At 31.6% G+C, this 15,507-nt stretch overlaps 1 protein-coding gene across 2 annotated transcripts in view; it reads left to right on the forward strand.

The window, feature by feature from the left end:
• Nucleotides 1-14,513, forward strand: part of ACVR1C (activin A receptor type 1C) — a 68,650-nt gene extending 54,137 nt beyond the window's left edge. For both annotated transcript variants that reach the window (XM_016150110.2, XM_016150111.2), the window contains exons 6-9: nt 75-231; nt 1,964-2,088; nt 4,236-4,366; nt 7,410-14,513. In XM_016150110.2, coding sequence (XP_016005596.2) covers nt 75-231; nt 1,964-2,088; nt 4,236-4,366; nt 7,410-7,535 — 539 coding nt within the window. In that variant the 3' untranslated portion in view covers nt 7,536-14,513. The remainder of the gene's footprint in view (nt 1-74; nt 232-1,963; nt 2,089-4,235; nt 4,367-7,409) is intronic.
• Nucleotides 14,514-15,507: the final 994 nt, after the last annotated feature.

A 15,507-nucleotide genomic window follows, 5' to 3' on the forward strand; every position in this document is an offset into this window, starting at 1 on the left:
CAAAATGATTCTTTTTGGAGGGATTCAACCTTCAATAACCAAAAAAGTGAATACGCTCTTCTTATGCTTCATAGGTAAACCTGCTATTGCTCATCGAGACATAAAATCAAAGAATATCTTAGTGAAAAAGTGTGAAACTTGTGCTATAGCAGACTTAGGATTAGCTGTGAAGCATGATTCAGTACTGAACACTATTGACATACCTCAGAATCCTAAAGTAGGAACCAAAAGGTAAGAAAACTTACTTTGGTAGCACACTAAGACTTATGACTGCCCCACAAACGGTAGTGCCTGCAATATGTGTAGGGAGGTGGCCAGCAGGTGCAAAAGGAAAATCAATAGGCCCAAGGAAACAAGAAGTCTTCTCTGGGCCACTGAATCAGTGGCACCATGGTTATAAAGCAAGGAAAATTGGCATGTTGATCATATAGAAAGTAGCCATTTTGGTGGGGAGGCCAGTGGAGAGGAATGGTAGAAGAGATGGTGTTATATTATTCTTAATGTGCCACATTCTGAGAATACATTTTCCTACAGAGAAGGAGGGAAAATGTCAGCAGTGTACAGCTCCTCCAAAGCCTTTATACCTTATAAGTGAACTGAAACTCAGGCTAGTTCTATATGTTCAGGTTCTAAAAACAGATACAGAATTAATATAGTGGACTAGATAGGCGAGGAACTCTATACAATACATGTGTATATGTGTATTGTATTCTCTTGATATTTAAGAATATTATGTAACAATTTATGTTTTTACCTATAATTGTATTTAAGTCTCTCATTAAGTCTCTCAAATTGATGTCTATTAAGATAATATGAGTTTGGACACAATTCCCACTTTCAAGGAACAAAATCTCTGAAAGTCAAGAACAAATGTGATATAAACAGAGCATACTACATGTATGTCAGGACAGGCCCATTAGTCATGGGATTTCTGGTATTTTCTTGTTGTGACAAACCCGTGGCCATAGGGCTAGCATACTTCCATTTCCTTTTATTTGAATTTCAGGCTCCGCTTCACTTTGGCATAATTCCGGTTTTCTTGACCTTGAAATGAGAAACAAAACATTTCCTGGAGTCATTAAAGTCCCTTGAGAGTAGAGAATTTCTAAGTAGGCATAGTTGGCCTCTGGCTGTATTTGAGAGTCCAGGCCAGTCTCTCTGAGTCCTTCACTTGGTTTCTTGGGAAACTTTAATGAGGCCCAAGAAACACTTCAGGACAGTTTATTCAGACTGGGCAGCCCTGAGGGAATTCTTTCCTTTTCCTTATGAAAAGCAAGCTTTAACTTGTCCGTCTGACTATCCCCATGTTAAGGACTCTCAGGGAAACCTTAGATGTCAGATTTTCTTAGAGGGTCTAAAAATTTTTTAAAAATGTAGAAGAGTATTGCATCCTCATCTCAGTATTCTGAGAAACCCTTAAAATCTCCCTAGAGAAACTAACCTCAGTCAGGTCTCATGGACTGGAGATTTCGTTAATTTAGTACTGTTCTAACAAGGCTGTAATTTTCTTAGAGTCAATGTTTAATAAAATTGTTCGTTCAGAGCAGGTGTTTGTGGAATGCTATTGAGTACTGTGTTGAAGTACTGGGTCCTCCATGATGAATAAAAAATACTGTTTGCCCTCAAGGAGCTTTTCTTGGCAACAAACTACTAGTGGAAATTGATTTATCTCTATTGAGTGTTTTGCTTACTGAATCCCCTTTGGCTTGTACTTTCTAAGTATTTGGCTCCTGGCACACACATTAGAACATTTTAGAAGACCTCTAGTTCTATTTAAAATATTTTTAAATTATAGTTGAGTCGATAATTATATTATTTAATTTTATTCTATTATAGTGGCTCAGGTATACTTGTCAAATTGATGTAAACTATCTGAACTTGTATATTAGAATTTATTAAGATTGTGTTTTACTGAACTGCTATAAAGTCATACACAGAATCTGAAATGTGCATGTTTTTGAAGGTATATGGCCCCTGAAATGCTTGATGATACAATGAATGTAAATATCTTTGAGTCCTTCAAAAGAGCTGACATCTATTCTGTTGGTCTGGTTTACTGGGAAATAGCCCGAAGGTGTTCGGTTGGAGGTAAGATTTTGGACATAGTACTTGTGTCTGCCTTTCCTTGCTGCTCTGAATATAAGATATGATAGTTTATCTTTTTTTTTGAGGCACTGTATTAAATCATTTCTTAATATTTGAGAGAATACCTTTTGGTCATATCTTTTCAGTGACAAAAATGAAGCATCCTCTATAAAATGGAAATTTTAGGTTAAAATTACTGCTTAAGTGGGGGTGGCAGTTCTTCTGATAATTTTTATTTTCATAATAATATTTTATGCAGCACTTGGAAATTTTGATTTTGTATTCAGTTTGCTGTATCCCTACTTTATGCCAGAAATGAAACCCAAAGAAGTTGAATGACTTGCCAAGGCCACAGGACTTGAGCTGAAGTTTTCTGGCTCTCAGGCTTTTCTTGTTCTCTTCTTTCCTGTGATGAGAAAATGTGCAGAGTACAAAGTGAAGGGTGTAGATGAGCAAAGACCAAGTTCCTGATGCTACTGCTCCCAGCAGATAGGAAGAATTTGAGAGAATGAAACCCTAGACACACAATTTGATGGAACTGTCGCATCAGTAGAGAAAAGTTAAACAGTAGTGAAAAATGATTTCAAGTTTTCTCTTTCAAGAGAGACAGGCCTAGGGCTGAGCCTAGGTATAGCAACTTCCTGAATGTCTGACTTTAGGCAAGTTACTTGGTCTCACTTTCCTCATTTGTAAAATGAAGAAATAATGAAACTGACCCCTTGGGCTTTGAGGATTTAATGGATTAATTCAGTGAATTCATGTGGAGCTTTTAGTACAGAGCATGCTCATAGTAAATATTCAATGAGAAAAGGACAGTTTATTAAACAAACTGTCAGATTTTCATTTTGTATTGATGTCACTTTTTTCTTATATCAATCTCATTGTTTTTAAATGAAAAGCTTACAAGGTGCAAATTATATGTGAATGAGAAAACATACTTTCCCCCCTTTATTCATAGATGAGATAATAAAATATTCAGGAAGATGAAGCTACTCATAAAAACAGGAGAATTATTGTGGTGTAGAACATGGGCAGCGGAATCCCGAGCCTGGGATTGAGTTACAGATGTGCTGTTTACCAGATGTGTGCCCTTGAGCGAGTTCATGGCACTCTTTGTATCTCCGTTTTCTCATTCTTTGAAATAGGGATAATACGGTACCTTCTTTAGTTAGTGTCTTTGAGGAATGATTAGTAAAACATCTAAAGGACTATGACAGTGCTTGGTAAATAGTAAGATTCAAATATGTTTGTTATTATTTTAAAATTTTATATTGATATTTGTCTAGGTTTGCTTTTCGATTTTGGTCAGTTTTTTTCAACTGTTAAAATAGTAATTTAGATAACATGATTTGAAGTTCACCTTCTAATATTATGGTGCATCTTAAATATTTTAAATTAAAAAGACTGTAGTTTATTCAAATGATCTTATAAGGAAATTTTCTAATTCAGGTAATATTCTGATAATTAAGGTCAACTCTTTGTCTATGTATTTGAGACTCTTTAAATATGAACCTTCACTTTGAACCATTCATCTTCAAATATTTTGGCCGGTTCTTCCGAACATTCTCAGATATAGCAGTTGTAAAATGCAAATGTAAGAAACTCAGATTTTAAAAGATTGCCTAACAATTTCAAAAAGAGAAAGCTATTTTGTCTTGAATGGTTATTTAACATAGAAATATAGTTCATTCACAGAGCAATGAGGTTATGCTGTAAATTTTTCGATTAGGTGTTACTTTTGAATTTCACAATGGCATTTCATGTTAATCAAAATCTACATAATTTTTATAGTATAAATTATATTTTATATAATTATTAAAATTATGTTATGTACTATTTATATAATAGACAATATATAATTTTATAAAATTATATATTATCTAAAGTCATTACTCTAATTTGTTTTATATATAATTTATGTAATTATCAAATTTTTTATAATATAAAATTATAATAAACATAATAACTATTAAACTGAGCACCTTAAACTTATATCCTTGGTTTTATAGTGATATGTAATTTTAATAAACTTGACTTTTCAGTTTTCTATGGTGCCAGTTGTGCCTAGAAGATTTAATTGGTGTTATTTTGAAATAAGCATCTTTATTTATCATTTACACTGGAAAACTTATTGTGCAAATTTCTTATAGGAATTGTTGAGGAGTACCAGCTGCCTTATTATGACATGGTGCCTTCAGATCCCTCAATAGAGGAAATGAGAAAGGTTGTTTGTGACCAGAAGTTTCGACCAAGTATCCCAAACCAGTGGCAAAGCTGTGAAGTAAGGCTATATTCTTAAGTATATTATATACATATATTGCTACTGTTATGTATTTGTGAAACTTATTGAAACTCACTGTAGATATTCTTAAATTTTCTTTTTACTTTTTCTTGTATATGTATATCTATTATATGTTCATTTTCATATCTGTGTAGTATTCCATTGCACAGACCTAGCACAATTTATTTTTCCACTATACTGTTGATTGTCACATCTGTGATTTTTAACTTTTTAAAATAATGTTGCTATATATATGTGTATGTGTGTGGAAATGTTTCTTTAAGATATAAAACTATAGATTCTTTTCGGATATCCACACGGACAATTATATCTCTAAATAATGAGAGTTCTGGGACCAGTCCTCCCTCATGCCTTTTTTTTCTTTCTTATTGTAGTTTCCAGAACTACCAGTATAATGTTGCCTGAAAGTGGTGATAGTGGATATTTTTGTTTTGTTCCTTAAAACTTTGCATTTTTCACCTTTGAATATGGTGTTTGTTTCGGGTTTTGCTTTTTAAAACTTCAGTTAGCTTAAATAAAAGATGACTTGTTTGATAAAAACTTTCTCCCTATCTGTGAGGTGACGATATAATATTTCTGCTTTAGTCTCTTAATGCAAAAAATAAATTGCATTTATAGATTTCCCACTGTTAAAGCAATCATACATTCTTAAAATAGATCTAAGGTAGCCCTTTTCTATGTGATCAATTTTGTATATGGCCAATATATGCAATTTTTGACTATTTCTGCCCAGTATTTTAGTTCTATCTTACTTTGTATTAATCCTGTATATGAGATATTGGTATAATTTTCTACCGTCATTATTTATTTAGACATACAAACATGTCGATTATTTTTTGTTCAACATTCTTTCTTAGCTCTTAGAGCTTCCTTCTAACATCATTTTCTTATCCTGAAGTGCATGTTTTAACTCTATTTTATTTATTTATTTATCTATCTATTTATCTACCTACCTACTTATTTATTTATTTATTTATTTATTTATTTAAGTGGTTATAAGTTCTTGCAGTGTTCGGGTGTCTGAAAATGTCTTTATTTCGTCCTCAATCTTAAAACAAATAGTTTTTCTGGGCATAAAAACTCAGTTATTTTCTTTAAATACTTTAAAGATATTATTCCACTGTCTTCTGGCTTTCATTATTGCTATTGAGAAGTCAACTAATTTTTGTTTCTTTTTAGTTAATTTATCTTTTCTTCCTGACTATTTTAAGAACTTCTCTGTGTCTTTAGTGTTCTCCAGTTTCTCTATGATGCATTTGATGTAGATGTCTCTTGATTAAATCTTGCTTGGAATTTTTGGATTTTCCAATTCTAGAGATTTGTGACTTTCTTCAATTCCAGGAAATTCTATTATCTCTTTAAATAATTTTATTTTTCTTGTTGCTCATTTTTAGAGAACTCATTATGTACATGTTAGACCTTTCATTTTATTTCGCTTCTCTCTTTCACGCCCATTTTCCATATTTGTGTCTTTATGCAGCATCTTTCACATTTATCATTAATCTGTCTTCAGATCTAGCAAATCTTGCCATTTAACTCATCCATTTGGTTTTTTATTTTAATGGTTATATTTTTTATGTCAATAAGTTTTATTGGTACTTTTTAAAAAATGTGCTCTTGATTTAACTTATAGTTTAAATTTCCTCTTTGCTTTTTAAAAATGTATTTTTTTTTACTTAGAAGATGCTTTATTAGTTTCTATAATCAAACCCATGTAGATAAGACCTTAAATATTTAATACAGTGTGTCACCCCTATACCAATATGGCTAATTTCTGTACAAAGCCAACCTGACATGGTATAACCACAATACTTTTTCTGAATTTGACAACACAGTTAAATTTTTAAAAATTTAAAAAAATATATGTATATACATATGTATGTATGTATTTATTTATATAAAGAGACCAATATGTTATGCATCAATAACAGCAATAACTTTTTCAGGTCCTGCAGTCATCTGAACAAAATTATAGAAACATCTAGCATACTCCATAAAAAGAAGGCGAAAAATAAAAGCCCAGAAAACAGCAAAGTTATATTACTGTTTTGGTATTACAAATATATTTTATATATTTATTTTATAGTTTATATCATTTATTTCTAACATCTATGTTTTGATGGGGCTCTGATTTTCTGTTTGTTGTTTCAGCTAATTCTTGCTTATGATACTTTATTTCCTCATGAGCTTGTGAATTTTCATTATGAGTTCAGGCTTACTGAAACATTTTAAGACTTGGGCTTCATTTTTTTTTCTTTATGAAGAGCTGAGATTGAGACTTTTTTAAAAAAATAAAATTTCTTGTAAGATCGATTCATCCTTCCACTCAGAACTTTGCAAACATCTTGATCTGTCACCTTCTGTGTTCTCCAGGCTGTGTTTCCTGTCTTTCCTATGAGGTCCATCAATTCTGAGACTCTAGATGTGAGATCAGCAGGTGCCATCAGACCAGGCTCTTGATTTACTGATTTCTTATATCTCTCTGGATTCATGCATTCCTATTGTCTTCACCTCTAAATATTCACCTTATTTATTTATCAGTTCACTTATACTGATTTTTAAATTCAGAATTTTCGATATTTATATTTAGATCATTATTTTATTGTGGCATAATTTCCATATGGTAAAATGCACAAATCTTGGTATATGATATGATGATTAAAAAAAAAAATGTATACATGCGTGTATTTACCATCCAGACCAATATATGGTACATTTCCAAATTATCTCATTTTCCTTTTGTTTTTCATGTCCCTTCTTAGAATGTTTTAAATAATAGTCATTCAACCATATTCCCAAAAATCAGTGAATTGATTTTTTAATTAAAATTTAACCTCTATAGATAAATATATGTGTTGAGACAAGATTTGTGAAGGGTTTTGGCCCTAATCTCCTTTTCATATTGTTTTAAATTTACTATTTCTTCATCAGAGCTTAGCATCAATTCTTGGCTTTCGGTTCTGCTTCTCTTGTATTATGCTTTTTTTGTGAGTAAAGTCTTTGATATTTTTCTCTCTTAAAGGCACTGCGAGTCATGGGGAGGATAATGCGCGAGTGTTGGTATGCCAACGCGGCAGCCCGCCTAACCGCCCTTCGTATTAAGAAGACTATTTCTCAACTTTGTGTCAAAGAAGACTGCAAAGCCTAATGATGATAATCATGTTAAAAAGAAATCTCTCACGGCTTTCTTTTTCATTTTCTCTTTTTATGTGAACTTTTTTTTTGCTTTTGTTGTTGTTGTTGTTGTTGTTGTTCTACCTCAAAGATAACACAGTACAGTATTTAAGTGTCCAAAGGCAGCATGAGAAAATAACTCTAAAATCAAGCATGGGCAGGAGTCGATTTTATCCAATCTTTATGTTGTCTTTAATTTTATTTTGAAAAGCAACACATCAACTCATCTATTTAATAATAAATATATTATAAATGTGTAAAATAAGCTATATAAAAATAATAAAAGTCATTAAAATTTTATTTTACTTGAATCAAGAGCACATGAATGAATGGAATATTGTGTTGAAAAAGTGAGATGAAAACATATTTATTAAAAATGTAAACTAGAGTACGTTATGTCTAAACAAAACTTTAGATCATGCAATTTATGGTGTTCTCTATTTTTTAACTTAAGTAGGATCTTTTAAAAGGATTAAGCATTGCTCTGAACATTAGTATAAACGTGTAAAACTGGGGCTGTTCACTTGGAAGATGGAACTGAGGTCAGAGTCCTACCTACTTGGTCCTCCTCCACCTTTTCCTACTCTTTATAACCTACCACCGCAGCAGTCCCTGAAGCAAACAGTTTGAATGCCACTAAAATTGTTACTTCTTCTCATTTACAAATGAGATACGTGACATCTTTAGATATTGAGAAATATCCCAAAGTCACACCGCTAGTAGTACAGCTGTCTACTACTAGCCAAGTTGTGTGGCAATCCAAACTGTAGAGTTAGCTGACTTCCTACTGCCTCTTTCATTCCCACAGTACTTTTCTCCCTGTGTAGAAACAATGTCTTCTATGATGATATTTGTAGTTTAGTAAAGCAGAAGACAAATTGAGTTATTTTTGCAGAATCATAATGGATCTGCATCAACTCTTACTACACTATCCATTGTGTTTTCCTTATAGAACTTCATAGGCACCCTGTTTGTTATATAAGTTTTCTGAACACTCTCAGAGATTGACCAAACATTAAAATCCATTGTCAAAAGATGGCTTTAAGATGTATTTCAGAATAAAAACCTCTTAAATAAAGTATAACGACCAAATTCTACAAGGGTATCAGTAACCGTAAACGTATATATTTCCCCCACCCTTTCAAAATGAGCGAGTGGATGCAGAAGGTGGCTCGTGATAATTTTGCCTTTATTCTACTTCCCGTGGAGACAGGATTGATGAATTCTGAATAATATATGGAATATTAAATGTTTCCTTCAAATCTATAACTCTGCTTTGGTGAAGAAATTTAACATGGTACCTTTTTTGTTGTGGTTGTTGTTCTAAAATATTGTTTCCTAAACACTGTCCCTTAGAATGCTCTTGTATCGAGATGATCCAAGACCAAAAGTTTCCTTTGAAAGATTCTTAGAAGGTGACACTGAATATTAGTGTAGCATGTGCTTTGATGAGTCTAGCAGTAAAGAAATGTTACTTGAATTTCTTTAGATTGAGTTTCCCAAATTATTTGACAATAGAACCCTTTAATTAAGAGCAAGGGGAAATATTTTACTAGTTCACATTTTAGTATTCTGCCAATACATAGGTAACAGTGTTCTGAAGGACATACTTATGTATTTTTACATACAGAACAATTAGTGCTTATACTTCATTTCCGTGTGGAAATATGTTACTGAACCTATCTTCATTTCATTAGGATGTAATATCAATGTGACAAATGTGGTTTATATATACTTTCACTCTCATTCACGGAATTATATATTCATTAAATATTATAGGGCATCCCATATCTTTCTTGCCACAAATATTGGATCAAATAGGGAAATTAAAGGATGGATAGGTTTTGTCCTCAGGGTTATTAAAGTCTAATTTGGGGATGGAAATGGGGATGTGGATGTGGGGGGGAAGAGCAAGTTGACAAATACATATAACATAAAGTAGAATATTTTGAGTTCTATATGACAGTGGGTTTCAAAAATTACTTTCAACTTGCAGCACATTTAAAAAAAATTTTATTTGGCTATTCCAGACAATCTAAATGTTATAAGCTGTTTTAAAAAGTGCATATGTGAAGGATTTTAAAAAGAGTTTATAAAAGGGATAATCTTGCTTGTGCTTATTGTCTTGATTTCTGAAAGATTGTTTCCACTTATATGAGAATGAAATTATTTATTTACTATGGTTGTACTATAGTTTCAAAAAATAAGGATATTTCCTGTTTTATTCACTTATGTTGGGTGAATACACTTATTTAAATTTTTAAAGAAGATGTTTTAATAGCTCCATTTTCTTTGTCATGTTTAGAGCATGTCCATATATAATTTCATATTTTTGTTGGTTCGACTTTCATTCTAGAGAAATCTGTACATTTTAAGATATTTTTCTTGTGTTTCTTTTTTTGTTGGTTAACTATAACTCAAACTAAATAATCTTATATTTCAATTACCGAGTATATATTTTAAGAAAAGGGGGTAGATTAACAAAAATGATTATGAAAAGTTAAAAGTTCTAGTTTTTGTTGTTCCTTAATTCTTAACATGTTTATAAAAACAAAATACTCACAAATATAGGATAAAGTTTAGAACATTAAGGTAAATTTACTGTATATACCTATGTTGTTAAACTTTATATTATTTGTTTCTGATGAAGTCTTATTGTGTAATATTTCTTTTGAATTGCGTTAAAAACAAAAAATATTCTTCTTAGGCTCAAAGTGTCAGTGTTCTTTGCTCCTTTCAAATATTTTGGCTTTGGGTAAAATATGAAGCTCGGGGAAATTCTATTTATGAAATTTCAGTACTGTATAAAGTAATGATGGAATATATATCCAGCATCACTTCCTTAAAATAAGGGAAACATTATTTGTTGTCAATATTTCAGCATGAACTGTTGCCTTATGAGCTATGTGTTTAAATGTGTAATTGGTACAGATTCTGTTATGTGCTTTCTCCTATGCCTAAAATATTTGGCATGTCACATCTAGAATTCTTAATTTATGTTCTGACTTGAAAGTTAAGTGAAACATGACTGTGCCGTGCACTATTTTAGGCGTAGCACTTGCTTTTCATCTTTACACTTTCAATTAACTTTGCATTTTAAATTTCTACGATTGTATGAAAATAGTAACCTGATGGCAGTGTCTGAAGACTTCAAAATCAGCTTTTATTTTAAAATGAAAATCTACAATAGATTCATCAGGTTAGAAGTTCCATAATAATTTATTATTTTTAATACTCCTATTTTAATGGAATTATTAAACAAAATAAAACAAAACTAAAGTACTTCTACTATGCTGGAATTTTGCCACCATGTGACTTACTGGGGCAGAGAAAACTCAGGGCTTAGAGTTTATGGAAAAGGACCAGGACACCTACTAACAGGTGATCTGAAAGCGGGACGGGGGTTCATGTTTGCCATTATACGAAGTTCAGTGTAAAATTGGTTGGCAGAGAATAATTTTTGATTAATTATTTAAAACAAATATGAAAACGTATTTTGTTTAAATAAATTTATTTAAAGTGTGGAAATTTTACTTTCCACTAAGAAATTTAAAAAGTAACAGTAGCAAATGGGTACTGTTAGTTAATGACAGTTGATGTCTTTAATAATCATTCCTTTAAATAAATTTATAAATACAACATTTTAAGTTACTTGGAAATGTTTGAGAATTAGTATCCAAAAATGGTGTCATCGTGGTTTTCGAAGATATCTTTTGTGAAACATACTACTTTTTTGACAATGCTTTGTATTAATGACTTCCATACACTAATACCTACATGGACTTTATGTACTATTTAGTTAAGACAGCAATCTTTTTGCTCTTGAGGGCTTTTTTGAAACGGGAAAAAGTCAGTTGGAATATAAAAACTTCTATAAAAGTATTACTATTAAATAGAATTTCTGTAATATACACAGTTTTTAAAAATGTTTCAATGCCAATTTTCAGATATTTGACTTTTTTTTTTCCCTCTAGCTTTCCTTTTACTTTTCATTATTTTTCTCATCTCCTTTTCCCTACTATCTTTCAAAATTCTCTTTAGTCCCTAACCTTAAAAAATAGCCAGCAACTGTTTAACTTATTCTAGTACTTAGCCTCCTAATGAAAGCGAATCTTTTGGTAGTTTAAATTATTTCAGATGTGTCGCAGACACAAACAAAAACCATAATTTGGGAATTGTAAAAGATATGAGATTTTATAAGTCAATCCCCATATTTTATAGATGAAGAAACCAAAGATCAAAGATCAAATGCTTGGTAATTATTACCATAACTGATATAGAACCAAGTCAGTGCCCAACCATATTTAATATTTACTAATTAAAAATAACTAACATACATCTAAACCTACCTTGAATGCACACTACATAATGTGCAATTTACTGGTGATGATCAAATCCCATTGTTTTTGTTTTGGCTAGAGTAATTTGCTCACTCATGGTAAGGTCAGTGAGGAAAACTAAAACAGGCTAAGGGAGAGTTTTAAATAGCTAGGTAGGCAACCACTGGAGTGTTGAATAAAATTTAGGAATTGTGAGAACATGGGATTTCTCAGTGCAAATAGTATTGAGATGCTTCATAATGATTTTTCCCTCTTTTCTGTAAGGATTATTGTTTCTCTTTATGCATTGGAATGGGAGTGAAAGTTGATTTGATAGTTGAATCTGGGACCATGTCTAGTAGCATATTATCTTGCTTCTCTCTTTTCTTAGTTTCTCATTAGTTTGTCCTTGGCATTAATTTTTTTTTTTTTTAGTACATTAAAATAAATCTTTGCTGGATTTCGTCAATTCTAATTATGCTATAATTTCTGTTCTTCTAGCGTTCTGGCCCCTGTCAGGTTGCTACACACTGAACTTCTTAACAAGATTTTAATTTTCTGTGCCCACACTTAAGAGGTTTCATCTCATACATTCTCCAGTAATTTTAATTTGACACCATGAAGAGGGTATTTGTTAATGGCAGAGAAGACTTTCTTTTAAATTTTAAAAAGACTAGCAATCTAGTTATATTATAGTTCTCAGCTAATATATAAAGAATGTCTATATTTGCGTTAATACTAAATTCCACTTGAGATGGTGACTTGAACAAAGAATATAAAATATATGTCCCATAATGTGATTGCTAACCTTATTTCTATTATGTTTCATACTATTGCTTTGTTTTGCTTTGGCCGTCTTTTAAAATTAAGCCATTATGCTATATGGTTTGACTATAATATTATATTGAAATTAGGTAATAATCTCCATTTTCAGGGAGTTAGTAAGGATACTTCTTAATTCAGTTGTAGATTTAGTACATGTGGGAGACTATGAAGTCTATCTCATCCTAGATTTTAATATTTTCTGATATGACTATATTTCCTGATTATTGGTCAATGTTCTTCTCCAAGAAGTTTTTCTCTAGATCTAACAGTTTTAACTGCATGATGCTTTCCCTGGGCTACATGAACCTGAATGTTGACATAGCCACTAAGAATCCGAATGTATTAGGCAATTAACTTTATCTCAAGTGTCACCAGATTCACCTGGGTAGGTGTGTTCTGAACAAATACTCTCAGCTGAGGGCCCAGTAGGGGCTGAAATCCAAACTGCAGTTGGGTCCTTAACTCAGAAATATTTTTATATTTTGCAGAAAAGCGCCTTATGTGTTTATACACCTTCGGGAAATGAGAATTAAAATTTCAAAATGGTTTGTGATATCTGCAAATTGAATGACAACTTACAAAAATACTTTAGATTTTTCATCTTAGCATTTCCAAAAGAGCAAGAGTTGTATGTTTATCCTGTTGATTAAAAATTTCAACTAAGACGACCTGCACCAAGACACATGGATCCTAATTTTGATATCTCCATTGCATTTTCATTTCATGTGCAAACCTATTCATTGACTGTGTCTGTAAAGAGGCAATTACATGCCTAAGTTCTAACTAATGCAGGTATAGAATGAGATTTACCAATGTCTCCATTTCTTCCAATAGGCTCAATGCAAGTAATTAACTATTTCTAAAAATCCAATTCTTTTCTTCTCTTTATATGAAGTGAAGGATTTGAGCCAAAATATTAAATTCTAGTTCATTTCCACAATTGACTAGTGTCAAGCTCCTGTACTTTTCTGATACTAGACTGGAGAAAATTATTTAAACTTAATTTGTGTTTCAGGTTTTAAAATGTCCTAAAAACAGAAAATTAGATTCAGATCTCAGAAAAAGGAATTTTGGATTGACTTTCAAAGTACTAATACTAATTATACTTTTCTTTTGGTAGTGTGACTTTTCTTATACCTAAGAACATATTACAAATGTCAAAACTATTGCATTTTGACATTGCAAAACATTCCCTGAACTCTTGAACTACTGTGAAAAAATTAGCTGTTGTAAAGACTTACTGTAAGCTGGCTATTATTCTTAAGTATATAAAAAGGTATTACCTTTCAACGGACAGGCCCAAATAATGTATATAAGCAATATAAAGAAATAAATTAGGAATTAAAATTAGAATTGTGCAATAAATTGTATAAAAAACATGCAGATGGCAATTTTAGTAGTTGCAATTTAATTGTTGAAGCTAAAGATAATTCCAAATTTCAAAGAGAAATGAATAATATTCAGATATTTCAATAATTTCTAGTCTGGAAATATGAATTATATATATACACACACACACACACACATATATACTTATTTTGTTTAGAAATAACAACATTTTAAATTTAGTAAGAACTCAGTGATGGCCTTTATACCAAAATGTTTAACTTTACCAACAGAAAATTATAAAAGTATTTATTGTAAAGCTTTTTTAAAATACAAGATAATTTTCGGCTCCTCCAGATGTAAATACTTGTCTGCCTAAATGTTATATTTTTATGTATGCATTTTCTGAAAATGTATTTTTGTTTTATAAAGTGGCAAAGATAAATTAAGTACTCCTTGCACTTGTTTCTGTGAAGCATATAGAACTCTATTTTAAATAAAAAGAAAATGTGTCATATTTTTGTTTTTATGCAATTATATTCTATTATTTTTTAAATTGTATTTATATTTGTATGAAGTATACAGGGGGGTTTTGGAAATTTAAATGCTGGCTTCAGTGGGCACTGGAATTTTGCTTTCCTCCTTCCTGGAAGAGACACTTGCTTCTTCAACAATCATTTCCCTATATGACACTTAGAATAATAGTCTGATTTTTCCTCTAGAGTAACCATTTTTTTGCATCTATTTAAGCATTTGCCCAAAGACTACTAGGTTGTCCTGCTCTTAGGCCTACAATATCTTCTTTCACACCTAAATTTCTAAACACTTACTGGACTACAAGTGCCTTAGGCACATGGAACCTGGCACCCTCTCTGCCTTCATTTCGGGTATCCCCTTACCTCCAGCCCCAATTGCTCTCCAAACTCCTGCTTCTTGCTGTCTTGGAACTTGCCATACACTTACCTGTTCTAGGGAATTTACTCTATTCCCTCATCCTGGAATGTTCTTGCCAGGTATGTGTAGGGTTTAGGTCTCTGTTAGAGTATCATAACACCAAACAGACCTTGCTATCATTTCTAGAGTAGCACCCTTTGTTAGTCACTATTCATTTAGCCTGGTTTGATTTTCTTTATAGTATTTTGCATTAAGTGTCATATTACATCATATATCTTATAGTATATAGTCTCACAATGACTAAATCCTCAAGTACTAGAATTACAAGTAATTGTACTTGTTTTTGAAAATGTAATTTTAAAACAGTAATAACGTACTGTTTTGTACAGTGAGAAATATTCTATGGAACTCATTGCCCTCCCCTCTCCCCTCAAAAAGTCTATTATAAACCTTAAGAGATAATGAAAAACCCAATCGAGAATAGTTTAGGTAAATTCATAGTGGCTGTTCCACAACGACATTTTAAGAAAATTAGGTTGTTTGGTTTATATTTCTAACCCTACAATGATGTTTTTCTGTAAG

This window comes from Rousettus aegyptiacus, unplaced genomic scaffold (genome assembly GCF_014176215.1).
Source record: "Rousettus aegyptiacus isolate mRouAeg1 unplaced genomic scaffold, mRouAeg1.p scaffold_m13_p_2, whole genome shotgun sequence".
In the NCBI taxonomy this organism is placed as follows: Eukaryota; Metazoa; Chordata; class Mammalia; order Chiroptera; family Pteropodidae; genus Rousettus; species Rousettus aegyptiacus.